The sequence below is a fragment of the Myotis nattereri genome, assembly GCF_964212035.1.
Source record: "Myotis nattereri genome assembly, chromosome: 1".
In the NCBI taxonomy this organism is placed as follows: domain Eukaryota; kingdom Metazoa; phylum Chordata; class Mammalia; order Chiroptera; family Vespertilionidae; genus Myotis; species Myotis nattereri.
This window is the reverse complement of record NC_138075.1, coordinates 66,470,156-66,498,032: the sequence shown is the minus strand read 5'-3', so window position 1 is coordinate 66,498,032 and position 27,877 is coordinate 66,470,156. Positions and strand designations below refer to the sequence as shown.

General features: G+C 43.0%; 1 protein-coding gene across 1 annotated transcript in view; it reads right to left on the bottom strand.

Moving 5' to 3' along the window:
* EHD4 (EH domain containing 4) overlaps positions 1–27,625 on the bottom strand; it is a 91,938-nt gene extending 64,313 nt beyond the window's left edge. The window contains exons 1-2 of the mRNA XM_081112818.1: positions 27,282–27,625; positions 10,740–10,916 (exon numbers count right to left, since the gene is read on the bottom strand). Coding sequence (XP_080968944.1) covers positions 10,740–10,916; positions 27,282–27,517 — 413 coding nt within the window. The 5' untranslated portion in view covers positions 27,518–27,625. The remainder of the gene's footprint in view (positions 1–10,739; positions 10,917–27,281) is intronic.
* Positions 27,626–27,877: the final 252 nt, after the last annotated feature.

The window sequence follows — 27,877 nt, the reverse complement described above, 5'->3', positions numbered from 1 at the left end:
TGTCACCCCCACAACCAAGGAAGACTCAGGGGAAACAGAAAGCCAGTGGGTAAAGGAATGGTCAGGGTTCTAAGTCTTAGGCCAGCTGAACAAGGGGGTAAAAGGATTAGAGTTCTTAAAAATTGTTTCCAAACATTAACATTCCAATTCATTGATCAACGTTTTATTATTTTACTAGAGGCCTGGTGCATGAATTCGTGCACAGGTGGGGTCCCTTGGCCTGGTCGGTGATTGGGACTGATTGGAGCCAATGTCTCAATCAGGGCCAATCAGGGCAGGCTGGCTGGGCGGAGGGACCATGGGAGGTTGGGTAGCCAATTGGGGCCGGCTGGCTGGTGAAAGGGACTGCAGGAAGTTGGCCAGCCACAAGAGGTTGGTTGTGGGAGCGCACTGACCACCAGGGGGAAGCTCCTGCATTGAGTGTCTGTTCCCTGGTGGTCAGTGCACGTCATAGCAACAGGACAGCTGTCTGGTTGTCTAGTCGTAACGATTGCTTAGGCTTTTATATATATAGATTTATTTGTTAATCCTCACCTGAGGATATTTTTTCCATTGATTTTTAGAGATAGTGGAAGGGATGGAAGGATGGAGGGACAGAGGGAGGAAGAGAGAGAGAGAGAAGAGAAAGAAACATCGATTGGTTGCCTCTTGCACATGCCCAGACCAGAGCCAGGATCAGGATCAGAATTGAACTTGCAACCCAGGTACATGCTCTTGACTTGGAATTGAACCTGAGACCCTTCAGTGTGTGGGGCTCATGCTCTATCCACTGACCCACACCAGCCAGGGCTCACTGATCAACATTTTAAAAGAACCAGGCAGTACCTTAATTCTGCTTTTGATTTCCAAACAGTGCAGTGACATCTATAGTTAACTCGCTCAATACCCACAACCTCAGAGGTGGGGCTTTGTATTATTTTACTGAGGAGACAGGGGCACAGAGGGGGCACAGACCATAACTTATCAAGTCCCATGGCTGATAAGTGACAAGCTGGTATGCTAACCTGGCAGTTCTGACTCCAAAGTTCAGGTTAACTACTAGTCTGCTCCTACCATTTCATGCATTTGAGCCACAGCTGTGTGCCTTTATCACACAGACGGCAACATCCTAAGCAAAGAAGTGACATGCCCTAGTCCTGAACTCCCCATTGAAGAGGCTCCCGCATGTGACTTGTTCTCCACGCACTGGTGCAGGGTGGAGCAGTAAACAGGAGGCAGAAGATCCAGGCTCTGGTCATCTTCTTGCTCACGCACCCTGTGACCGCCTGTAGGTCTCTGAGCAATTCTGAGAACTCCCAGGCTGTCATTAGATTCAAATAAGCCGAAGCTTCCATGGAGAGCATATGGAGCTATTTAAAAGCACCTCCTTTACCAGCTCACTTTACTGATAAGAGTAGGACCCTAGAGATTACACAAATTCCTATTTACTAGTACATAGTAAATAGCATACAATATACAAAAGGATTTTGACAACTAACCTGTAATCATTTTATACGGTCCTACAGCCCACATGTCTGATCTAACCTTCTACTGCCAGCAGAAATTTATTTTAAATCCATACTATAAAAAGCCAAAGGTTACCTACCCCTAGATCTTACGAATTACCATTTTTACAAGTAAAAGATGGTTGAATATTGGTAATTTCATGTGGTTCAACCTAAATATGTCCTTTTCTAAATCAAGTCTCACTGTCATGGGGGACTAGGGGAGCTGGGTGCAAGGTGCCAGTTAGAGCCAGTGCCGGGAAAGTCTGCTTGAGCCCAGGCAGTAAAGCTGGTTTTCTGGAATGTCAGCACCAGGACTGTACAGGCAGCCAATAAAGAACAATGGGTTCATGACCTGGGAGCCACCATGATCCCGAGGTTAAAGATTAATGGCAAGAGCTTCAGGAAGTTTATCATGGATAAGCACGGCACATACACAAAGACCAACTAATGCCTCAGATTAAAAAACAATTTCTTTTGATGGTGAATCAAGAGTGATTCTTGGCAAGAGCCTGTTTCCCATAATCTCTGTAGCTAAATTAGCTGGTGGAACCAGCATGTGTCTGGACTGACTCTATATATTTATATTAAGTCTGTTTTTATTATTTATTATTTTTATTTTTTATTTATTTATTTTTTAAAAATATATTTTATTTGATTCTTCACAGAGAGGAAGGGAGAGAGATAGAGAGCCAGAAACATCGATGAGAGAGAAACATCGATCAGCCGCCTCCTGCACATCTCCCACTGGGGATGTGCCCACAACCCAGGCACATGCCCTTGACCGGAATCGAACCCGGGACCCCTCAGTCCGCAGTCCGATGCTCCATCCACTGAGCCAAACCGGTTTTGGCAATATTTATTATTTTTAGTTTAATTTTTTTAAAATTCATTTTTATTGTTGACATTACAGATGTCCCCTATTTCCACCCCATTTCCCTCCCTCTTCCCTCCCCCTTTCCCTCTGAGATCTATCAGTCTGTTCCATGCTTTGATGTCTCTGGACCTATTTTGTTGGTCAGTTTATTTTGTTCCGTAGATTCCACATATAAGTGAGATCATGTGATATTTGTCTTTCTCTGACTAGCTTATTTTGTTTAGCATAATAATATTCAGGTCCATCCATGCTGTCTCAAAGGGTAAGAGATCCTTCTTTTTTTACAGCTACATAGCATTCCATTATATAAGTGTAGCACAGCTTTTCTATCCACTCATCTACTGGTGGGCACTTGGGCTGTTTCTAAATCTTAGTTATTATACTAGTAAATAATGTTGCTATGAATATAGGGGTGCATATATTCTTTCTGATTGGTATTTCGGGATTCTTAGGATATATTCCTAGAAGTGGGATCACTGGATCAAACAGCGGTTCCATTTTTTATTTTTTGAGGAAACTCCATACTCTTTTCCATAGTAGATGCACCAGTCTGCATTCCCAACAGCAATGTACTAGGGTTCCCTTTTCCCCACATCCTCACCAGCACTTGTTTGTTGATTTATTGATGGTAGCCATTCTGGCAGATGTAAGGAATAACTCATTGTAGTTTTAACTTGCATCTCTCTGATGATTAGGGATGTTGAGCATTTTTTTCATATGCCTATTGGCCATCTGTATGTCCTCTTTGGGGAAGTCTCTATTCAGGTCCTTTGCCCCTTTTTAAATTTGATTGTCTTCCTTTTGTTGAATTGCATGAGTTCTTCATATATTTTGGAAATTAGCCTCTTATCAGAGATGCCATTGGCAAATATGTTCTCCCATTCAGTGGGTTCCCTTTTCATTTTGAGGATTTTTTTTTTCTGTGCAGAAGCTTTTTAGTTTAATGTAGCCCCATTTGTTTATTTTTTTCCTTAGTTTCTCTTGCCCTAGGAGATGTTATCAGAGAAAATTCTGCTATGTGAGATGTCTGAGATTTTACTGCCTGTTTTCTTCTAGGATTTTTATGGTTTCATGACTTACTTTTAAGTCTTTTATCCATTTTGAGTTTATTCTTGTGTATGGTGTAAGTTGGTGGTCTAGTTTCTTTTTTTTCATTTAACTATCCAATTTTCCCAACACCATTTATTGAAGAGACTGTCTTTATTCCACTGTATGCTCTTGCCTCCTTTGTCAAATATTAATTGACCATAATGGCATGGGTCAATTTCTGGAGTCTCTGTTTTGTTTCATTGATCTATACGTCTGTTTTTGTGCCAGTACCAGGCTGTTTTAATTACAATGGCTTTGTAGAATAATTTGGTATCTGGTATTCGGACCCCTACAATTTTGTTCTTCTTTCTCAAGATTGCTGTGGCTATTCACGGTCTTTTTAGGTTCCATATAAATGTTTGGAAAATATGTTCTAGATCTGTGAAATATGCCGATGGTATTTTAATAGGGATTGCATTGAATGTATAGATTGCCTTGGTTAGTACACATTTTAATGATGTTATTCTCCCAATCCATGAACACAGTATATGCTTCCACTTGTTTGTATAGTCCACTATTTCTTTTTTCAATGTCTTAAGAGTTTTCCGAACATAGGTCTTTTACCTCCTTGGCTAAGTATATTCCCAGGTATCGTATTATTTTTGTTACAATGGTAAATGGGATTGGTTTTTTAGTTTCTCTTTTTGAGAATTCATTATTGGTATATAAAAATGCCATTGCTTTCTGGATGTTAATTTTGTATTCTGCTACTTTGCCAATTTCATTTATTAAATCTAGTAGTTTTTTTGGTGGAATATTTAGAGTTTTCTGTGTACAATATTATGTTATTTGTGAGTAATGAGAGTTTTACTTCCTCCTTTCCAATTTGGATGCTTTTTATTTCTTCTTCTTGTCTGATCACTGTGGCTAGACTTCTAGTACTAGGTTGAATAAGAACAATGAAAGCAGACAACCCTGTCTTGTTCCTGTTCTTAAGGGAAAAGCTTTTAGTTTTTGCCCATTGAATATACTGTTGGCTACAGGTTTATCATATATGGCCTTTATTACGTTGAGGTGTGTTTCCGCTATTTCCACTTTGCTGGGAATTTTTATCAAAAGTGAATGCTGCCCTGACTGGTTTGGCTCAGTGGGTAGAGCATCGGCCTGCGGACTGAAGGGTCCAGGTTCGATTCTAGTCAAGGGCATGTACCTTGGTGGCGGACACATCCCCAGTAGGGAGTGTGCAGGAGGCAGCTGATCGGTGTTTCTCTCTCATCGATGTTTCTGACTCTCTATCCCTCTCCCTTTCCCTTCCTCTCTGTAAAAAAATCAATAAAATATATATATATTTTTAAAAAGTGAATGTTGTATTTTGTTGAATGCTTTTTCTGCATCTGTTGATATGATATGATTTTTACCCTTCACTTTGTTTATGTGATGTATCACATTTATTGATTTGCGAATATTAACCAGCCTTGTATCCCCAGAATAAATCCCACTTGGTCATGGTGTATGATCTTCTTAATGTATTGCTGGATCCTATTTGCTAATATTTTGTTGAGAATTTTAGCATCTATGTTGATCAGGGATATTGGCCTGTAATTTTTTTTCTTTGTAGTGTTCTTATCTGGTTTTGGAATTAGGATAATGCTGGCCTCGTAAAAAGAGCTTGGAAGTCTTCCCTCCTCTTGAATTTTTTGGAAGAGTTTGAGGAGGAGAGGTGTTAGCTCTTCTTTGAATGTTTGATATTACTTGTCTGTAAATCTATCAGGTCCAGGACTTTTGTTTGCTAGGAGATTTTTTTGATTACTGCTTCAATTTCATTAGTTGTTATCAGCCTATTCAGGTTTTCTAATTTCCCCTGATTGAGTTTTGGAAGATTGTATGTTTTCAGGATTTTGTCCATTTGTCCCAGGTTGTCCAGTTTGTTGGCATATACTAGTAGCTGTTCAAAGTATTCTCTTACAATCCTTTGTATTTCTGTGGTGCCTTTTTCATTTCTGATTTTACTTATTTGGGTCCTTTCTCTTTGTTTCTTGATGATTCCGACTAAAGGTTCATCAGTCTTGTTTATCTTTTCTTTCTTTTTTTTTAATATATTTTATTGATTTTTTACAGAGAAGAATGGAGAGAGATAGAGAGTTAGAAACATCAATGAGAGAGAAACATCGATCAGCTGCCTCCTGCACACCTCCCACTGGGGATGTGCCCGCAACCCAGGTGCATGCCCTTGACCAGAATCGAACCTGGGACCCTTCAGTCCGCAGGCTGATGCTCTATCCACTGAGCCAAACCGGTTTCGGCCTTGTTTATCTTTTCAAAGAACTAGTTCTTGGTTTCATTGATCTTTTATATTGTTTTTTAGTGTCTGTGTCATTTATTTCAGCTCCGATATATTTTTATTTTTATTCTTTTATTGATTTAAGAGAGGAAGGGAGAGGGAGAGAGAAATAGAAATATCAATGATAAAAGAGAACCATTGATTGGCTGCCTCCTGCATGCCCCCTGCTGGGGATCAAGCCCCAAACCCGGGCATGTGCCCTTGACTGGAATCAAACCTAGGACCCTTCAGTCTGCAGGCTGACACTCTATCCACTGAGCCAAATCAGCTAGGGCTTCTGCTCTGATCTTTATTATTCCTTCCTTCTACTTCTTCGGGGCTTTTCTTGTTGTTCTCTATTTCTTTTAGTTGTAGGATTTATCACTTACTAGAGGCCTGGTGCACGAATTCGTTCACGAGTAGGGTCCGGCGGGCCCGCCACGATGGGGGCCCATTGGGGGCGGGGCCAGCTGGGGGGAAGGGGCTGCAGGAGGGCTCCAGAGCATGTCTGCCTGTCTTGCTCAGTCCCAAATGGCCATACCCCAGCAGCAAGCTAACTTACAGGACAGAGCGTCTGCCCCCTGGTGATCAGTGCACATCATAGTGAGCAGTTGAGCAGCCTCAGTATATCATTAGTATATTATGCTTCGATTGTTTGATCAGATGACTGGATGACCAGGCACTTAGCATATTAGGCTTTTATTATATAGGATTTGAGCTTTTTCTTTTTCTTGAGGTAGGCCTGTAATGCTATGAACTTCCCTCAGGACTGCTTTCTCTGTGTCCCATAGAATTTTGTGTTCTTGTGTATTCAATTTCATTTATTTTCAGGAAGTTTTTTATTTCTTCCTTGATCTAATTGGTAACCCATTCATTGTTAATAACATACTATTTAGCCTCCATGTGTTTGAATGTTTTTTGAGTTTTTTATTGTAGTTGATTTCTAGTTTTGTGCCGTCGTGATCTGAGAAGATGCTTGATATGGTTTCAATCTTTTGTTTTGTACCCTAACATGAAGCATAGCATACACACAAAAACCAACTAATACCTCAAATTAAAAAAATAAATTAAAAAAAATGTATATTTTGCTGGTGAATCAGCAGTGATTTTTGGCAAGAGTCTACTTCCCTTCATCTCCGCAGCTAAATTAGCTGGTGGAACCAGCATGTGTCTGGACTGACACTGTACACTTGTATTAAGTTAGTTTTTTTAAATTCACAATGATACTAAATCACTATATACTATTCATAATCTAAAAAGAGTCTATTTAGTAAAGTCTCTTTAATTAAAAGCATAGAGGTAACAAATAAGAGTGTAAGTCCAAAAAATACTCATATGTATTCTACTATTGCTAAATTATTACACAAATGTAAGACAGTATTTTTTTTTATCATCACCATCATAAGGCCTGGCTAAAATAACCGGTGCACTAAAAGTACTATTCAGATTCCTTCAGTTTAAAAGGAAGTTTCAAAATGTAATCCCTAAGGCTAATGATTAAAGTTATTTTTTAAAGAAATTGAGGCAATGAAGAAGTAAATGAGATTAAGAATGTATTCTCTGGAAGACTACAATTTAAAATTATACTATATGCTAAATTTAAAACAATGTCTGTAGCTGTCTGAATCTGAAAAACAGACTAATATTTTTAGAAAGAAGTCTGAGGGGAAAACATAACATCCAATTCAAAAGCAGCTGCAGGGGGAAATGTCAGAAGCCAATTCCTGACACTTGTTGAACTGACCAAAATACACTGGTGTCTGTCTCCCAGGCTCATGGCCTCAGGGTGCTTTGGTCTGTCCATCTCCTCCTCTGTGAAGTGGAACTGCCTCCTGATAACAGATTCTGTAACCTCAATAACCACATTTCCATGGAGCAACTCCGAGACAGCCTGCCTGTGGAATTCCTCTCGGAAGTGAAGTTGCAGAATGTCACGGTAAAGTCGCTTCCATATAACTCTTTTTGTTCTAGGCTCAACTCCTGCTTTTATCATTCAAGTATGGAATTTCTATCATTTGAAGCTGCCCTTTTGGGAATTTGTCTTCATTTTTCAAAAATGCACTGTAGACTCCCTGTTACTTTCTGAAGAACCGGCCTTGGAGATCGAGACTCAGGCTCCACTGGTTTGCTTAATGCTTTGAGGCTAGTGTCACCCTCCAGGCGTCATCTGGTACCACCACGGGAAGTACTAAACTCTTTTAAAGATGCTGCTGGGGGCAGATGCCCAAGCCAAGGCCCTATAAGAAGGGGGCCAGGCCAATGGAACTTGTCCCATGGGTGGCTGGTGGTTGCTCAGTGGGGGAATGGAGTTCTCCACAGCAGGCAGATGAGTCTCTTCTATGTGGTATAGTATTTTGGCCTCATTCCCAGAAAGTATCCTATGTAAACAGAAGTTTGCCTGCCTTTAGACCGAACCTGCTGATATTCCCACAGGGATGCTAAAATTACATACACACACTTGAGCGCCCTACACTAGCTGACTCTCTTACATAGTGCTGGGCTGAAACAGCAGCATTTTCATCATTGCTGGTGGGCTATGTTAAGAACAGCTTTAAAAGTCAGATAGGGGGGCAGTAAGGCAATGATTCTTAGTGTAAACATTATATTATTGGGCAGCTCAGTATAATGTCACTAGCAGGACTCTGGGCCAGATGGCCTTGGTTCCAATCCCAGCATTGCCACTTAGCTGAGTGCCCTGGAGAGGTTAAATCAATCTCTCTACACATCAGTTTTCCTCTCTATGTTAGGAATGATAGTAGCACCTAGTCACAGGGGTTTTTGAGGACATGTAGAGCTAATATAAAGTTAGAACAGTATCTGACACAATAATTATCATATAATTACTTGCCATTATTTTTCTATGTATTCTGAATTTAATTAATATTTGCTTATATAATGCACGGATTATTTTCAGCAAGTTTTCGATTCTGAGATAATGCACCTTGCTATTCAACATCTTTCCTAAATGCTTTGTTTTCATACTCATCTGATAAATATTTGGGATTTGAGAAAAAGAGATCTGTTGGGAAAGTAAATCACCTGCCAAAATTAAACAAGCCAAAAACCAGTCTTCCTGGTTTTTCTCTTGTGAAAATGGACTTCACAAAATGGGAACTTGAAAAAAGTCACAGCTTATTTCTTTTTTAAGCCTTTGTCAGGCAAAAAGAGAGTAAGACTGGGTGCAGTGGTAATGAAACCACAGGACCCCAGGAAGCCTTCCACAGAGAAGGAAGGATGCTGTGCCCTGCACTTCCTTTCAGGGCCAGTCTTGGGACAGGAAGCCTGGCTACTGCCTTGCCCATGACCGCAGCTTCCCGGGAGGCCCAGATCAGGGAGCTCTTGTCCCACTTCCCCTCAAGTGTGGTATACTACTACCCACCCCTTCCCGAGAGACCCTCTGTTGTTCCCCACCTGGGCTTGATCCCTATTTCTCCTACTAGAAGCCGCTCTGGAGTTGAGGAATAAACTGCAGTTCACTGTTAGCAACAAGATGACATCTCTCCGTGCTCCATCTATGCATCGGCACCTTTCTATTTATCCTGCTGCCATGCTCTCCCCTGACACTTGGATGCTTTCTTTGATCTCCATAGCAGCATAAAAAAGCCCTTAATGGGGAGTATGGGTCCCTAGAGAGTTCAGGTTTCCACAGAAGGCACCTGTGGAGGTTGCCTGGACCACTGGGGGCAGAGCCACTGCACAGCACCCAGGCACATCATTCATTCCACAGTCCCCATGAATGGCGCCCCCTGGAGTTGTGCAATGAGATATCTCAGCCTCTGGGAGGACAGCAGTCTGCTGGGAAGATACATTCCTATTTTTAAAAACCAGCTAAAAAGGAGAAGTGCAGTTCAAGTCTCTTGTCTGTCAGCTCTAGTGCCACCTCTCCCTAAATGGGTATGGATGACCCCCACCTTGTCCTTGAACCTCCCACAGCCCACTCCCTCAAACCAACCAGTCTAAAGCAGTAAACTCATAAAAGAGGGGGCGAGGGGAGAGGGGAGTTATAGGGAAAAAGAAAGAGGAATGTTAAAAAAACACAACAAAAAACCCCCGCTAGGAGTGGCCATGAGGAGTGAGGGGGCGGGGAAGGTAGGAGCAGATCATATCTGAGAGGGCAGAGCTGCCTCCCGCAGAACCTGCTGGCTATTCTCTGCCCTCACACATTCCATGGGGAACTCTGGTGAAAGGTGACGGGTAGTATAACTGCATCTCCAGTGAAGACAGTACTTCGGCTATCCTACAACTCCACATCGATAAAGCAATGCCCATGTATAAAAATTAACTTTCTGTGTTGTTTTCACTCTATTTCCTCTGCTCTGCTCTAATAAAGAAGGAAGCAGCTCACAGCATGAGAGTGAGAAGCATAAGGGGCAGCCAGGGAGAGGAGGTGACCTGTCCTGCAATAATCAACAGACCAAATCTGGGGTCAGGTGTACCTTAGGGTCCTCTGGGCTCAGCTCTGCGCAGGAGGCCCCGGCACACTCGCCCTGAATGGTGGCCCTCCAGCCAGTGACGGGGAGCTCACACCTCACAAGGCAATTCTATGCAGCTCAAACTATTAGAAATTTGTTTCTTATACTGTGCGGCCTTATAATGTCCAATCCTGGGCCGTAGTTCTGCTCTCTGAAGTCACCCAGAATAGGTGAAATGATCATTTTCTATGAAAATCTTTCAAATATATTTTTAAATTGATTTTAGAGAGGGGGGGAAGGGAGAGAGGGAGCGAGAAAGAGAGTAACATTGATTTGTTGTTCTACTTATTTATGCATTCACTGGTTGATTCTTGTATGTGCCCTGACCATGGACTGAACCCGCAATCTTGGCGCATCAGGATGACACCCTAACCAACTGAGCTACCGAGCCTGGGCAAGTTTCAAACATTTGAATACCAAAAGCATATTCTCTATAATGTCTCTCTTTTGGAACAGACATGTTCAGTTCTGTTTTTGAACCTTTACATGTAATTGAAAAGAATTCAAAGGAAAGTTTTAAATAACCTGGCCAAAGGTGGCAGTTTGCTGGTCCTTACCGATTCAGGAAAGCATTTCCAAAGCGACCAAGCTTTCGGAATGGCTTTTTGGGGTCCACAACTAACGCATTCCCTGGGGTGCTGCCCTCGTTCTCCCCATACATCACAGCGATGAAGGAATCGGTGGTGGGCTCTGGACCAATCCTCATGCCAGGGAAATCTTGCTCCAGTAAGTATCTGGGAGAGGGGGAAAAAGAAACAGTATGTTGTCACAAAGCAAACCATCAGAAAGCTTCCTGGGCCTACCAATTTTTAACATAACCATTTAAAACCTAGAAATATACCTCTCCACCCCAATGAAGGAGCATGATTTATTCTTTTGCAAATAATGATTTTTCAAAGCTTAAAATAGACAGACCTATCTCCCCCCACCACCCCAGTGTAAGAAGCCCAGTGAACAAGGTCAAACATCTTGCTGACTGACTGGGCCTTCTAACACACCTCTGCTCAGCTCAGCAATTCTTGGTGCAACAAGCACCACCCAGAGCAGCGTACCCAGCGAGCTCCTATGTCTCCTGGAAGACCCTGCTCAGGCCCACCTCCTTTAGGGAAGTGTCCCTGTCCTTCCAGCAGGTTGGGGACACCTCCTCTGTGGGCCCGGCACCCTGTGCCTTGGCCATCACGGTGCTCACCACGGGTACTGCACTTCTCTGCTTGTTGTCCCTTGCAGACAGGCCCTGTCTGTGGCCAGATGCATAGCCCCAGCACCCGTCACTGTGCCTGCCCACAGAGGGCACTCCATGTAGTGAACGAAATAATGAACCATCTCCTGCCTTGTCACTGACAGTCTATGAGCCTGGCACACCCTCCTTTGTGCATTTTACAGCTCCCTAGGGCTCCTGAAGGTTGTAGCCATTGAAGAGCATTTCCAAATAATTCAGTAGCAACAGGGGCTGCTATGGAGGATGGGGGTGAAAGAGGGGAACTCAGATATCACCAGGGCCGTCGAAAGCCCTTTGTGCAAATTGGGAAAAGGTGCCCTTTCCTATAGGCAGACACAGCCTCAGCCCAGGATTCACAGCTTAGCAAGGAGGACTCTGGCTGGATTTTATGTGCCCCCCCTCGCCCGCCTCCACATGCCCCTTTGCCCAGTGGCCCTCATGTAGTTTAACCTGCATAACTGTATACAGTGGCCCTAGCAAATGTCATTGGGGATTCTCATTCGGTGGCAGAGGAAACCAGTTGATGACATACAGGGCATTAGGACCGGCTCAACAACATGTTGGGTTGGGGCAAGTCTACTTTCTGTGGGAACTGGATGAGCCCTAACATAGCCCTCCCACCCCACCAGCACTTCATTCAGATGAAAACACTTAGAGTCCTTCCCTCCCTCCCCACCAAGATTCCCTTTCCATGACGCAGGAAGACACTGTGTGTTTATGAAAATATGGGGGGGGGGGTGGGAACCACTCCTTCTTTCCTCTGCAACCAAGAAGAACATGAGGAAGGGAGTACAGTTGACCCTTGAACAATGCAACTGAAAACTCATGTATAACTTTTGACTCCCCCAAAACTTAACTACTAATAGACGATTATGGCCCGAAGCCTTAACGATAACATAAACAATTAACACCCATTTTGTATATTATATGTAATATAAATTGTAATGGGAAGGGGGTGAGGGTATGGGGGAATAAATGGTGATGGGAGGAGACTTGACTTGGGGTGGTGAACCCACAATATACAGATGATGTATTACAGAGTTGTACATCTAAAACCTATATAAAATTATTAACCAATGTCACTCCAATAAATTCATTAAAAGAGTAAAAAACAACAACCTGTATTCTTACAATAGAGTAAGCTAGAGAAAATACACTTATAGCATTTGCTAAAACCAAGCATATATGTGGACCCACACAGTTCAAACTCATGTTGTTCAAGGATCAACTGTACTTTGGAATACATTTTACTCATTACCAAGCAACAGGTTGAAATGCAACCCCTTCAGAGAATACTTGACAGTGGCTGTGAACAGGCACTGGGGGTGGAAAGTGGTGGATGGGTCCCTGTTCAAGGGGGGTAGGGCAGAGCCATGTCCCAACCCTGCCGGGGAGATGAGCCTTCACCCTGGGGAAAAGCTCAAGGGCAGAAACCTGCAAACTTCCTCCAGCTCCCCATTCCTGCAGCTAACAATCTACTTGGTCCTAAACTATTTCCTTTATTTCTACAATGCCCTGACTGGTCAAATTTAAGCACAGTACCTGTGATTTTATTTCTAGGGATAGAAGAAAATAACTGAACTATCAAATGTCCAACAATTTTGCCATCTTTCTAAGAATAAGAAATTAAGCCACCCTTTAGATCTATGTTTTCTACGTACATAAAATGAAAATTATTTAGCAATTGCAGCAGGCTATTTCTAAACATCTAATTGATCTCATTGCTAGTTTTAATGTCACCCAAAGTTTCTTCATTTCTGTGAAGCTGTGGAGCACCAGAATAGAAGCATCATTTAAATATATCCCCTGAATTTAGAGTAAGTGTGAAAAAATTAGATCATAGCTCCCAGCGTTTACCAAGTATTCAATACTAACCTGGTGTAGTACAAAGCCCTCCATGCACACATTGTTTCATTCAATCCCTACAGCACTCTGAGGAGGCCACTACACTCTCATTGTCTGGTGGGACACTGAGGCATCAGAAAGGCTAAGCACCCTGACCAAGGTCACACAGTCAATGTTTCAGTGGAAACGGAATGCAGGCAATTGGACCCCAGGTCTGTGCTGTCTCCAGATGTGTTTAAACCTGGGTTCGAGCTGGTGGTTTGCTCAGGGATGAGGAGCACAAGGGAGTTCAGGGCCACAGCACACTGTGTCCTACTGGGCATGACGCACCATATTTCCTTATAAGTGAAGGAAAAAGCCCTCCGCACTGTCCTGCATGGTCTTTGGGCTGCCCCAACAACAGGGGCCAGCTGTCTCTCTTCTCCCTGGAGAAAAGCTGGGGAGAAGAGGTGTTATTTTCAAAACATCAGACAGTGTAGACAAGTAGTGTTTTAGGCGCTTACACTGGCCACGCATCTTCTCTGCAGTAAACATGCTTTTATATTATTCCTTTTGAATTTATTCAACTAACTTGTTGAAAAAAATTCCAATGAATTGGAATTACTCTGGCTAAAAATACTCAATTTATATATAGACTCAGAAGTTAGCTTTCCCCTCATTCTAGGTCCTTCTCTTTATTCTGCCTCCCCCTGTTTGAGACTTCAAACTGCACAACACTGTTCAAAGCTGTAGACTAGTAGGTGTCATTGTCTTTATTCTGCTCACTGACACTGCAGAGAAGTTCTTCTTCATCACTGCTCCGCAAAATCATATATGCTCACTGCTTAATCATCACTTGTACTTTTTCATTTCATTTTTCCAGCTTCCTTGCATTATTATAGTGTCACTGGATTTTAAGAGCTTGTTTATAACTAAAGATGTTAACCATTTCTCATGCATTGCAAATGATATACCATGTTTTTTGTTACTATTTTACTCTGCTGTTTTACTTTTTGGTTGTATCAAACTTGTGCTTAAATATAATCATATTCTGTTTTTTAAAAAAATAAAATAAAAAAAAATAAAAATGTTTTCAAAACCTTTTCAGGCACCTAGTAGACAAATAAATACTCATAGGAGCAGAAATATTCATGTTTATAAATTCTTATAAATTCCACACAAATACTGGTAAAAGTGAGTGTCTCAAATTTTGCAGAACTCCATGTGTAGAGTGTGTAAGGAGGGTGCGGATTTCACATAGGAATGTGGGATTTAGGTTTTAGGGCTTTCAGTCTGAAGTCAGCAGCGGCAAAACTAGAATTCAAGTCCAGATCACACCCATTCATGTCCAGTTTGATTCCCACACCCTGTGGCCTGGATGAGGCTAAGCCAGGAGATCCAGGGGACAGACGGAGAAAGAGGAGAAAAGTAGGGAGAGGGGCCAGGGCTTGGAAGAACAGCAGCCAATGTCACCGGGCTTCTTGCAGCACACAGTTCCCAACTCACAAAAGGGTTAGGTCCAAGTGTTGTCTTGAAATTTGACAGGCACTTTCCATAGAATCAATTGTTACTGCAATGGTTGGCTTGCCAAGACAGCCTACAAAAGGTCTGTGACCTTGGTAAGTCATCCAAACCCAGGTACAGAGGAAGAACCCAGACTAAAAAAAAATTACTATGTTTTATAATTTGTTTACATTATTTTGTTTAGTGATACTTTCCCCCACAGATAATAAAAAACCAAAAGTCAACTTTCAATTTCATTATCAAGGTAATACCAATTAAATAAGTAGCATATTAGCACTTAAAAAAACTCATAATACTCAATGCTGATGAGGCTGTAGTAAAATAAACACCCTTATATATGCTGGAGGAAGAATAAATTGGTATAACTTCACTGAAAAGCAATTTGATACTTAGTGTTAAAAACCTTCAAGATGGGGGTAATTCTACTTTTTGAAATCTATCCTTAGGAAAAATCCTTAGACACATGGAAAAGATTTCTGAATGAAGATGCCCATCACAGCATTATCTATAATAGCAAAAAATTAGAGAAAAAAAAGTGTTCTCTTTCCCATAGCTCTTATTCCCTCTACCATAATATAAAATGCACTTATTTATTATTTTATGATTTATTCCCTATCTCCCCCTGACAGAGTATAAGCCACAGGAAAGCAGGCTTTTTGTCTCTCCTGCTCACTGATGCTTCCCACGTGTCGGAGCCATCTCTGGCACATGGTTGAGATAGTCAATAAATACCCATTGACAAAGTAGCCTCTCCAGGCTGTCGGATGCCCCCACCCCTCTCTCATTTCCCTGCTCATAGCACAAATCAGTATCTGAAATTATGCTACTGTTTGCATGTCGCTGTCCCAGATGTTAGGAGCATATTGAAAGAGAGGACCCTTGTCTGTCTGGCTCGCCATGGTCTCCCAGCATCGAACAGTGTCTGGCACATGGTAGGAGCAGAACCAGTATCTGTGGACTCTGACTTTCTCTGAGCCCTCATCCAGGCAGTCATCAGGCTCTGGCCTCCCTCCCTCACTTCTCCGCCTCCTCATCACACCTCATTTGGACTCTGGTCACTCCACACTTCCCATACTTCCTCTCCCCCATTTGCCCTTGAAGATCAGATTCTTTTCCAAAGCACCACTCTAACAGCCCGGTCCTTCGCAGATACCTTCTTTCAGGAACCCCCACAGCCACCCTCTGAGTCTGGGTCCTGCTCCCCCGCTACAGGGGCCTTTTGTTCCCCTCTTGACCAGTCTCTTCTGGGCCCGAAATTCCTGCCCCCATCTTCCCTCACTTCATCTCCTCTCTGTGGGGAATCATGTCTCACGATCTCTAGTATCTGTCCTACCCACTCTCTAAGCCACTTCACTGCCTCCTTCGTGGCAGTTCTCCCTGATCACTCCAGGACCTTGTTTTGGTCACTCCCTGAAAGGAAGCATCAGAGCAAATTCTGAGGTGCGATGCACTAAAACAGGTTCCGCACACAGCCCCACGCAGGAGGCTGATCAACTGTGGTACCTTTTTCTTTTTGACACCTCAGAGGCTTTCCCAAAGCCAAGAGTTCCAGGGACTTTGTGGTGTTATCTGCGATAACAAGAACTCAAAAGAACAAGAGGCCACAGGAAGCTACAGAAAAGAGTCCCCCACGGCTCAGAGCAGCTGCCCCCTCACAGGCATCCTGTGCGTTAGGCTGGGTTTCTGTCCCTGGCTCCACCTCGCTCTCCTTTTCCTGAGTTCTCAGAGAAGCTGCCAATTCCAGCGGTGATTGCTCCCCGAGTCTTGAGCCAAGCCACCAATGTAAAAAGGAACAGACATTTAGATTCCAAGAAGCTGGGCAGAAGGGGTGGTGGGAGGACGGGAGAGCTGACATCTCTTGTCCCTGTCTGCTGAGGGCCATGGTTGAGCCTCGCCCAGATGGCTCCTGGGCACACTGGCTGCCATGTTCAGCCTAGGCTCACAGAGCTGCTTTCATGCCAGGGGACGTGTGGACAGTGTCTTTCTTCTTCCACTGCTTAGGCTAGAAATTTTTTAACTTTATAGAAAAAAAAGTCATGTGACAAGAAGAAAAAACCTTCAGGAAATGGAAAAGTCCCTCAACATACCCAAGCACCCATCATCCTCTCAAAGATGGGCATAAGAATGACTAAATTACAAATGAACAAACAAACTATAAGAGGCACATTATTCCAAAATTCCAGCTGCGAATTTTGTCTCTCCTGAGTATTCATCCATGCATTCTTAAACTTATTCCATTCTAAGTACCTCTGGGTAAATACTATTTTTATTCCCATTGTACAGATGAGAAAAATAGCACTCGAATAGATTAAGTGGTTTATTAGAGCCTAGGATTTCTGCTAGTCCTGTGGGAACATTACCTGCCCTAAGTCGGAGCCTGAGAGGCTGAGGCAGGCTCCCATGGGAGCGTTTATAGGAACACATTCTATGAATCATAACACACATACAAACGTAAGACTTGTTAGCAGTATTCAATAATTAAGCAAGCACTCTAAAAAGTATTATGACACCTATATTTGGGGTATATTATGAGCATTAATTTAAAATTCTCAAAAAGTCTAGAGAACTAGCTTGTGTAATGATAAATGAGATTTTAAAAAATGTTTGTGCCTACACTGGCCTCTGCGTGTACACTAGAGAGTGCAATTCATTGATATGGCCTGGGACGTTTTTAAAAGCATTAAACTAACCCCAACATATTATTTTATTCCTTTGGGTATTACTAAGGTTTTAAACCACATAGATGTGAAAGAAATATATAAAGTACAACTTTTGAGTTCTGTGAAACATTTTATTTCCTTATTTTTAAATACATGGCTATGAGTTTAAATAATTTCAAATTATAATAAGTGTTGGAGAGTTTAACATGAGGTATTTATTGATAATACTTGACCCGCTGTTTCACCAGGAGAGAGAATGAAAAGGAAGGGTCAGTCCTTCAACTCTGATTTGTCTGGAATCTGGAAATGATGTTTTTAAAACAGTTTCCTTTGTTTATCCTCATGTTTAATCCCATGAAATGGAAGTGGGAGGAGAATCAAACCTTTACTATCACAACTGTCTTATAAAATGGTCCCAAATATGTAAGTTAGTACTACCACCAATTCTACTGCCAGACACCACCAAATAACAGATAATTAGGAAATGATGTCGAACAGTTTATAAGGCTTTTCACGTGTTTTACCACTTCACCCTCGCTGTCGTTGGGGCAGGTATTCTTATTCCTACCTTATAGAAAACTGCTTATGACAAGTTAAGTAGATTGCACAAGACCATATTAGTAGTACAAGATAATGACCACTTTTAACGTTTTGAAATATTTTATCCATTTTTTGCACATATATTTTTAAAAATAAAATTGGGATCAAAGTGTTTAAATAAGTTTGTACTTAGATTTTCATCCTTGGTTTTTTCTTATACCATTAAAAATCCTTTGTAAACAATTTTTAATGGCTGCATACTGTTCTAAGGTGAATATGTATCAACTTAGTTTACCATTTCCTAACTGGTGGGTATTTAAATATCTTCCCATTTCTTACTAGTATAAATAATGCTGAGATAAATATCCCTGGACAAATATTTCACCTACTTTAAAATTTTAATCTTCTCTGAAATATTAAAAAACTAAGTCAGAATGAGCTTCACTTGCATTTTAAAACAATATGTCTTCTTTAAGTATGAAACCTTTTATTTTCATTTTTGTTTCTCCCTTAGTTAAATTATTGACATACTATCACCAGGAATGCTTATTCAGAATATATCATATTTGAAACTGCCGACCTACTAAGGGAATGTTATCCTGTTGTACCAAGAAACTGGAATCTGCTAGGTAAAGCCTTTTCACATCTCTGTTTATCCTGCTATGAATGGAAGTTAAACTACTGCGCTGTTCTTAAAGCACACTGCTGTCTAACACGAGCTGTTCCTTGTAGCTGCTCCACTTCACCTTCCATGCTGTTCTGGAAGGACGGTGGAAGAATGGGAAAGGAAGAAGAAGAAAGGGCGAGGGAGTTTACTGGAATCAAAGGCAACATGCTTTCCAATTTCTTACAACCTTGTTTATTTTCCCATTCATTCAACTGCGCATGCAATGAAGATCTACTGTGTTTTCTGCTATGACTTGTAAGTTATGAATCTTACAATAGACTTTAAATTGACCCTGACGTACTGTAAGCTTCATGAGGAGGCTACAGAACACAGCGTTTCCCAAAGTCACTTACTAGAGAACCCTTTTTTTCCTTTGAACATCTATTTACAACCTCCCAGAATTGCATTCCACAGAACATAGGTTGAAGTAAAAAGCAAAATGGCATTTTTGTTTTGTTCTGTTAATCTCCACCCGAGGATCTTTTTTTTCCCGTTGATTTCTTTTTTTTTATTTTTTATTTTTTTAGAGAGAGTGGAGGAGAGGGAGAGACAGGGAGAGCAGATGCCTCTCCTTAGGCATCTGAAACACCAGCTGCTGCCCCTCCATACCCCCTTCCATCAACATTAAACTCATGCTCATCTTGAACCAAACCTCCGGAATGCCTGTGACCAGGGCACGGTTCCTCCCCTTCAGTGCCCAACTGCTGAGAGTTTTCTATATTTGACGTTTCACCTCCCACTCATTCCTCGACCCATCACCACCTGGGTTCTATCACCACCACTTACTGACATGGCTCTTGCCAAGGTCAGCCTGATTCATGATGGCTGATCCACTGCTTCTATTTTCATCCTTTCCCAGACGAAGCTGACTTCGCTGACCACCCCTCTCCTCTGTTCCCCTGGCTTTTGTGGGGAGTGTCTGCAGTTTCACCTGTCCAGTATCCATTTCCCCCTTTTGATAACAACACCCTGAGGAGGCACCTCACCCCACTCTGAGGCCACATAGTTTGGGGCTGACTACCCCGCTCCAGGCAGGGGTTATTTCATTCCGCTGGGCTCTAGGGAGTGGCTCAGGGATGGGCATTTGGCCAAAGTTGAACTACTGAGACTCAAACCTGAGATTTCTGCTAAACTGTTGGGGAAGAGATTCTCTTTTTTCCCACTGTGGTTGCTGAGCCGACAGAATATGAGTCTGGAATTGGAGACAGCCACCTGCCCACTCCATGAGGGGCAACTGACTAAGAAGGAAGTCAACATGAGGGAGGCAGCAAAGCTGAGAGTCCTCAGCTGACTGTGCCACTTGGGGTCCTAGGCCAGGTCTGAAGCCAGTACACCTGGTCTTATCAGTTTCATGAGAAAAATCTGTATTATTATTATTATTTTTTTTACTTAAGCCTTTTATAATTGAATTTCTGTCACTTGCAACCCTCACAGCCCTGAGATGGCTCAGAGCCACATCTTCCCCTGACATGACTCTACCTCTTCACTGACTTTTTCCAAGTGTCTCCACAAGCTCCTCTTCCTCTCACCTCAGACCCATATGTCTGATCTTTTGTGGACTCTATACCCACTTAAACATGGGTTTAAATCTAAGCTCATAATTATGCCCCACTTTTCCCCTTATTAGGTCCCCCTCTCAGTGGATAGCTCCTGTTATCCAAGAAACCTGGGCCTCATCCTTGACACCTTCTTGTCCTCACCTCCTGGTCTCCTTTGGGCAGCTAATTCTCAGTGCTGGGCTGTTAGGTTGTATCCTCGGGGAGGATTTTCTAACCTCCAAGCCTGACTGAAGGGTCTCCACCTCACCCTGTGCTTTTAGGGGCACATCCAGAGCCCTAACGGCTTGTGGATTCTTTTCCATATTCCCCATGAAACTCCAAGCTCTGTGATTAGCCAGGCCCATTCCTGAAATCACATTATTTGAATAAATGAACACTAGGGTGTATAGGCGTGATGTGGTAAGTATAGTCTATTCTTCTGTAAAATTTAAATATTTCTATATCTCCGAGAGATCTGGAGAGGGCATGGTAGCATGGTATCTGGCAGAGCAGACTATGATTTTCAGGGGCTCCAGTGCCTGGATGAGGGTGAGAACCACCAAATTAGCCCATGGTGTTTCTCAAATGGGATTTAAAAAAATTTTTGAAATATTATTTATTTTAGAGAGAGGAAGGGAGAAAGGGAAAGAAGAACAGTGCATTCACTGGTTGATTCTTGTATGTACCCTGACAGGGGATTGAACCAGCAACCTTGTTATATGGGACCATGCTCTAATCAACTGAGTACCCAGCCAGGGCTCTAATGGGATCTTTGTAAATGGATGAATCAAGCTACCTCCTGTGAGTGCCTTCACCTCTCTTCTCTTTCATAATGGAGTCTAGAGCTTATCAAAGGAATGAAGTAGAGCTTTGTTCTTGAACACAATCTATTTCTCTCCCTTTTTGAAAACTGGGACATCTGGCTCCTTCCAATTTTCTGATACTTTTCATATTCTTCACAATTTCTTTAAAAAATACCAACCATAGATCTTTGAGCACAAGTACACGTTTTTCCTACACCATCCTCCCATCCATCTATCCACTCAGGTACTTACTGGGCCATGCCTGCGCAGGCCCTTGAGAGCACCTCATCCCCAGGGTTTGAACGCCCTCTCATAGGCTGGGCCCCCTATACCATCTCTGGATCATTTTCTTTGAGGAAAAGGAGGAAGCAAAACAATAGCTGAGTAGTTCTATTTTCTGTTCATGTTTCAGCAAGAGTCCCAAGCTCACCATGTTTTAGTGGGGCTCCTAGTTCTTCCCAGTTATGGGGGGGGGGGGGGAAGCAGTGGGCCTGTGGCTTCCTGATTCTTTTCTTGTTCTCAATATGCCTATGAAGGCTTTTTAATTGTTGGAGGCATTTCTGCCCTCTCAGCCCACTCACTCCAGCTTCTTAGTGCGTGTTCATACTACCCATAAACCTTATTCCCCCTCTTGCACATGGACCCCCTTTTCCCTATTAACATTATATTTAAATAATATTTAAAGTTTTAATGTACAATTACTTTATCAAGCATTTTATAGGAAAATATATCTTGATTTTAGTAACTTGAGTGTTATGAAGAATGAACATATTTATACATTCATAAGAATATGTAGGGGAAAAACCATATAGGGATTGTGTGCTGGCAAAGCCCTTTTTTCTCATGTCTACTTTTTAGTTCCTTTTATCCTTGTGTTTAGCTATTTCCTCCTCCTCCTCTTCTTCTTCTTCTTTTTTTTTTTTTGCCGTGTTTTATTTCCGGCATCCATTTTTATTTTAAATTATTGCACACAGATGCAGGAATTTGACTGGCATAAATTGCAGAATTGTGGAAGTTAAATAAATCATAGGATGCTCAGTTTTGGAAGACTCAATTGTTTTATATTTTTATTGAGATACTAGAGGCCCGGTATACAAATTTGTGCATGGGTGGGGTCCGGCTGGCCCACCCTGGAGCCAATCGGGCAGGCTGGCCAGGGGGAGGGGCTGCAGGTGGTTGGCTGGCCGGCCCCACCCCCCCGGTCAAACTCCTGGTCGAGGGGACAATTTGCATATTAGCCTGTTATTATACAGGATAATTCACATACCATAAGATTCACCCTTTTAAAGGATATAAGTCTGTGGATTTTAGCATATTCACAAAGTTATGCAACTAATACCACTACCTCATTTCAGAACGTTTTCATCACCCCCAAATAAACCCTGAGTCCATCAGCAGTCACTCTCTATTCCTTTTGCAATACAGATATACAATTGTCCCACCATCATTTGTTGAAAAGAATATTTCTTCCCCCATTGGATTGTCTTGGAAACCTTATAAAAAAAGTTACCATAGATGTATGAGTTTATTTCTGGACTCTCAATTCTACTCAATTGGTATATATGTCTAAACTTAAGCCAGTACCACACCCTTGTTTACTATAGCTTCATAATAAGTTTTAAAATCAGGATGTATGAGAACTCCAGCTTTGTTCTTTCTTAAGATTGTTTTGGCTATTCTGGATCCTTCATATTTCCAAATGAATTTTAGAATAGGTCTATCAATTTCTGTAAAGAAAGCAGTTTAAATTTTGGTTGGAATTGCACTGAATCTATAGGTCACTTGAAGTAGTATTGGTATTCTAAAAATGTTTAGTCTTCCAATCCACAAACCTAGGCTGTCTTTCCATTTTTTAAAGTTTTCTTGAACTCCTTTCAACAAAGTTGTATAGGTTTTTTATTTTATTTTATTGTTGTTAGACAATCATATATTTTACAGTGATCCCCCTGATATTTCAAGTAAAATTGTATAGTTTTAAATGTGTAAGTTTTACACTACTTTTGTTAAATTTAATCCTTCTATTCTTTTATATGCTATTATAAATGGAAATGTTTCTTAATTTCATTTCCAGATTTTTCATTGCTAGTGTATAGAAATACAATTAATTTTGTATATTGATCTTGTGTCCTGACACTTTGCTGAACTCATTTGTGAGTTTTAAGAGATTTTTAAAGGATTTTCCTAAATCTTCAGAACTTTCTAAGATCATGTCCTCTATGAATAGAGATAATTTTACTTCTCTCCAATCTACATACCTTCTATTTCTTTTTCTTACTTAATTGTCTTCGTCTCTGACCTTTTAAAGCCTATACAGTTTCTTGAATGACTTCCCTCTTTTCTCCTCATTAGAAAATTTTTTCTGGGAGAAGGGGACAGGGTGTAGGAGGAAGAAAGCAAACCAGGCTTTTAAAAATCAAAAGTTGCAACTTTGTGGTTTGAATTGATTTTTGGTGAGCCTCTATCCTCTCAGTGGAAACATCTTCCCTCACAGTACCTGGCCCAGGGATTTTCTGGGGGAAATCTCTGAAATCTGTTTTCCTTGGGCTTTGGACACAAGCCTGACTGAGCCCAACACCTAACCTCCCTTGGCCGTTAGGGAGCCTAAGATGACGGGCCATGTTCTTTGTGCCCATCTCTTTTTCTTCTCTGGCCAAATCTTCTTTGCTGGTCAGAGGTGGAGTTCCTCTCATTCTGTCTTATGGGAGATAAGAACTGTCAGTGAGACAATAGGTTTTTCAACTGCTCAGCTGCTACCCCAAAGAGACTTTGGCAAGTATCTTAATCACATCTGAAGTCTCCTTTCAGGACAGTTTTGTGATCCATGTGAGGACGGTCCACCAAGCCCCTCCTTCAGTTCCTCCTCTTCCTTGCACGTGGGCCCCTCATGGTGATCTCTATGCAGAAGTGAAGATATTTTTCTTGACACTCAAGCTCTTTACCCCACCCAGGAGACCTTTTCCTTAGAACAAGCCACACACTTAATTTCCTTATTCCTGATGAAGGTCATGGCTCACCACGTTTTAGTGGGGCTCCGAGTTCTTCCCATTTATGGGGGAAAAGGAGGGAAGAGTAAGGTTCCATTACAAGGGTGTGGAATGGCCCTGGCCAGTTTGGTCAGTGGATAGAGCATCGGCCTGCAGACTGAAGGGTCCCCCGGGTTCAATTCAGGTCAAGGGCACATGCGAGGGTTGTGGGCTCGATCCCAAGTAGGGGGCATGCAGGAGGCAGCCAATCAATGATTCTCTCTCATCATTGATGTTTCTATCTTTCTCTCTCTCCCTTCTTCTCTAAAATCAATAATATATGTGGGTATGTGTGTGTGTGTCGAATGCACACCAAAGGCCTTGCTAAATGGCTTTGCAATAAGTTAAGTATCTCTCCATATTAGTGCAGGCTCCATTATCAGTGACTTCTTGGGATGCACAGAAAGCCAAGTGGATAGAATATACTGTATAACTATGTAGATAGGTGCACCCCACCCCACAGCCAAGTATGAGCTTCTAGTGCTCAATGGCTAGAAGCAAACGACACAGGCACTGCCCAGCCTCAGAAAAAAGATAGCTATGGATGTAGGCAGGACCAGGAAGTCAGCACCATAGGCCAACCCCTCTGCTCCCAGTTACAGTGCAGGTCTCTAGAGCAGTGGTTCTCAACCTTCCTAATGCCGCGACCCTTTATACAGTTCCTCATGTTGTGGTGACCCCCAATTTCATTGTTACAAATTGAACATAATTAAAGCATAGTGATTAATCACAAAAACAATATGTAATTATATATGTGTTTTCCGATGGTCTTAGGCGACCCCTGTGAAAGGGTCGTTTGACCCCCAAAGGGGTCGCGACCCACAGGTTGAGAACCGCTGCTCTAGAGGGTAGCTGCCCTTTTGTTTGGGGCTTCCCTCCCAGGAACTAAATCTCTTCCTCTTAGCTTCACTCTGAAACCAAACTCAGGTCTCTGGTGCCTCAGCAAGCTTCTGACCACCCTGACTTCCTTCTAACTTCACAGGCCACTTTATGCCTGCTACCCAATGCCAAAGTCACTTAGGCCAGGAGAGGTCTCAAGAGCAAGTGACTTTCTGATATGGTAACTCCGCCCTCACCCTGAGGTTGTGCATGGCTCAGTGCCTACTGAGAAGTGCTCCACTTGGATAGAATCTCTCAGCGTCAGATCTCAAAATTCTTCTTAAAACTATGCTTAGCAATACCACAAAGCTCCTGCCAAATGATGAAGCAGAGAAAAGAGTGAGAAACACTATAATGAATTTGTAAACTGAAAAAAAAAAATCAATTCACGTTCCTCTGAATTGTGCTCCCCTACTTCAGGCTTGCTTCTTATGCTGTCTATGGGAGCAGAGTGAGCCACATCGCATCCAGGTTGGTAGAGCATCAGGGCTCCCTCATCACAAGGGGTATAATAAAGTCCTCGGCAGATGGGCAATTGCCCGGGGTGCTGTGAACATGCCACCACTAATGTCTGAGATTACTGTAATTACAGCAATGCCACCTGCTCATCCTTTATCTCCCACTCTTGTACCACTTGAGTAATACCTCATTATCCCATATACTTAAAAATTTGTTAGTATTACTAAGACCTTAAATGCATTGTCTTGTCATCTTTCAAGGTACCAGGTACTGTAATATTTCTATGGTTCATTTTGAGTGTCTGAGTTGACATATTATTATTTTCAACATATTATAAGCACCAAGAGAGCAATTTTAAAATTATTTTTTTCAGTCTTGCTTCACATTCAAGTTACGTCTAGAACAGCAATTTTCAACCTTTTTCATTTCAAGGCACAAAACTAATTACTAAAATTCTGCACACACCAAACAATATATTGTATTTTTTCCAATCTGACAAAAAAATAAAAAATAGGTATAATTTTCATTCATTCACACCAGACAGCTATTGTGTCAGCTGTTGTCATTTTTTATTTCACAATCTAAGGGAACAGAGGTCTGTGCCCCTGACTAAATAGTCAGGTATTGCATGTTTTAAAAATTCTTGCGCCACACCGGTTGAAAAATCACTGGCCTAGAACTATATTTCAATATAGTATATTTGCTTGGCTGAATTCATTCATAGACTATCATCTGTAGGCCTGGACTGAACATATTTCCTGTAGTGACAGCTACTCTATTTGTAGAAACTATTTAGGGTTCTGGAGTGGAGAAAAAGAGGCCACTACTTAATAGCAATGGCATGTATCCAAATATAGATATAGTTTTCTGAACACCTGTTGAACATCAATGATGAAGAAACTGTTATAATTTCCAAAACCCTGGACCAAAACCTTAAATTCTCAGGCACTCTGTTTCAATTGACACAGGATTTAACCCAGGAAAACAAGTTTCCTAACCAAAGAATGTAAAGTCTTAATATGCCAGCTGCTTTAGAAGTAAAATAAGCCTCTTCAAAAATCTGTTTCAAGGTCAATTATTTCCCATCAAAAGTCACTACCGAGGAAGCTACATTATTTGAACCTTAGGGCATGTACTGCAATTGTTTGCTTTTGGAGACACAGAGGGCATGACAAATATTTTGAGTTGTCAAGGGTGACCAGGAAGAAATGACCCACCTAAGAAATGGAAACTCAGAATAGTAATATGACACTCCCCCTTAGTTGCACTGGGTGCGGTTTGCTACACGCAGCTTGCTTCCTGCGGTAGGAGAAAGGCAAGACGGTGCAAGAACTGAATGAGGTGGCCTCTCGACCCCTACCCCCAACACGGTGGTGGGGGTGGCATGCGACCTCAAGGGAAGGGGTCATAGGCAATACGCTCTACTGTTGCCATTCATTCATTCATTCATTCAATAACTAGTTATGCGTTGGGTACTGTGTTAGAGACTGAACTCTCCAACTCTGACTCAATAGCCCTTCCGATACCCCACACCACTGCCCTCATTTCAGCGCTAGGCCTCACTGGCTCACCAGGACGCTGATGATAGCCAGATGGCAGGATAAAGCTAGCCAGAGCGGTGCCTTCCCAAGAACACGGAAGGAGGGGTTGGAGTCCGCGAGAACAGGTTCCCAGACCCTCCTGCCCGCGTGAGGACAGCGGGCCCCGACCCTGGCGGCCGCGCTCCGGGCGGGCCTGCGGTCATCACGCTCTGACGCGGAACCCGAGGTCGCGTCGATGCTGGCTGGAGGGGGAAGCAGCGGCGAGGGGGCTCCGCGAAAGGGGAAGTGGGCGCTGCAGGCAGCCCGAGGGCGGCGGGAGGCTGGCGGCCACACGCGTACGCTAGGGGAAGACCGCCTTCCGCCAGGTGGTGCGGGGCCAGGGTCCCGGGAGGGCGGCGGAGGGGAGGGGCGGGGCGGGTTACCTGATGAAGGTGGTCTTGCCCGTGCTGTACTGGCCCACCAGGAGGATCATGGGCTTGTTGTCGAAGTCGGCGTCCTCCAGCGCGGGCGAGTGGAACTCGTGGAAGCGGTACGCCTCCTCCAGAGGTAGCACCTTGCGCAGGTAGAGCGAACGCAGGCCCCCCGTCACCGTCTGCACGGCGTCCGCGCCGCCCGAGCGCTCGCGCCCGCCCGCCTGCCGCCCCATCCAGCTGAACATCCTGCCGCCCGTCCGCGAGCCCACCGTCCGCGCCCCGCGCCCCCGCTCTCAGCCCGGCGCCGCGCTGCCACGCCACTCGGGTCTGACCCTCCGGGCTCTCGCTGAACTGCCCGAGCGGCGCTCTCCGCGGCTCGAGCTGGCCCCGCCTCGCGCCCTGGCAGCCAATCTCCGGTCGCTACGTCACGAGCGCTCGTTCACTATTCAGAAGGGCTCCCTCAAGTCCTTCCTCATTGGGCCGCTGTCAGAGCCGGTGGAGGTGTCAGCCAATGGAGAGGAGGCCCTTAATGAATTACGGATGACGGATCCGGTGGAGGACGGGGGCGGCTAGAGGATGCCCCTCCAGCTGAGTGACGCAGACCC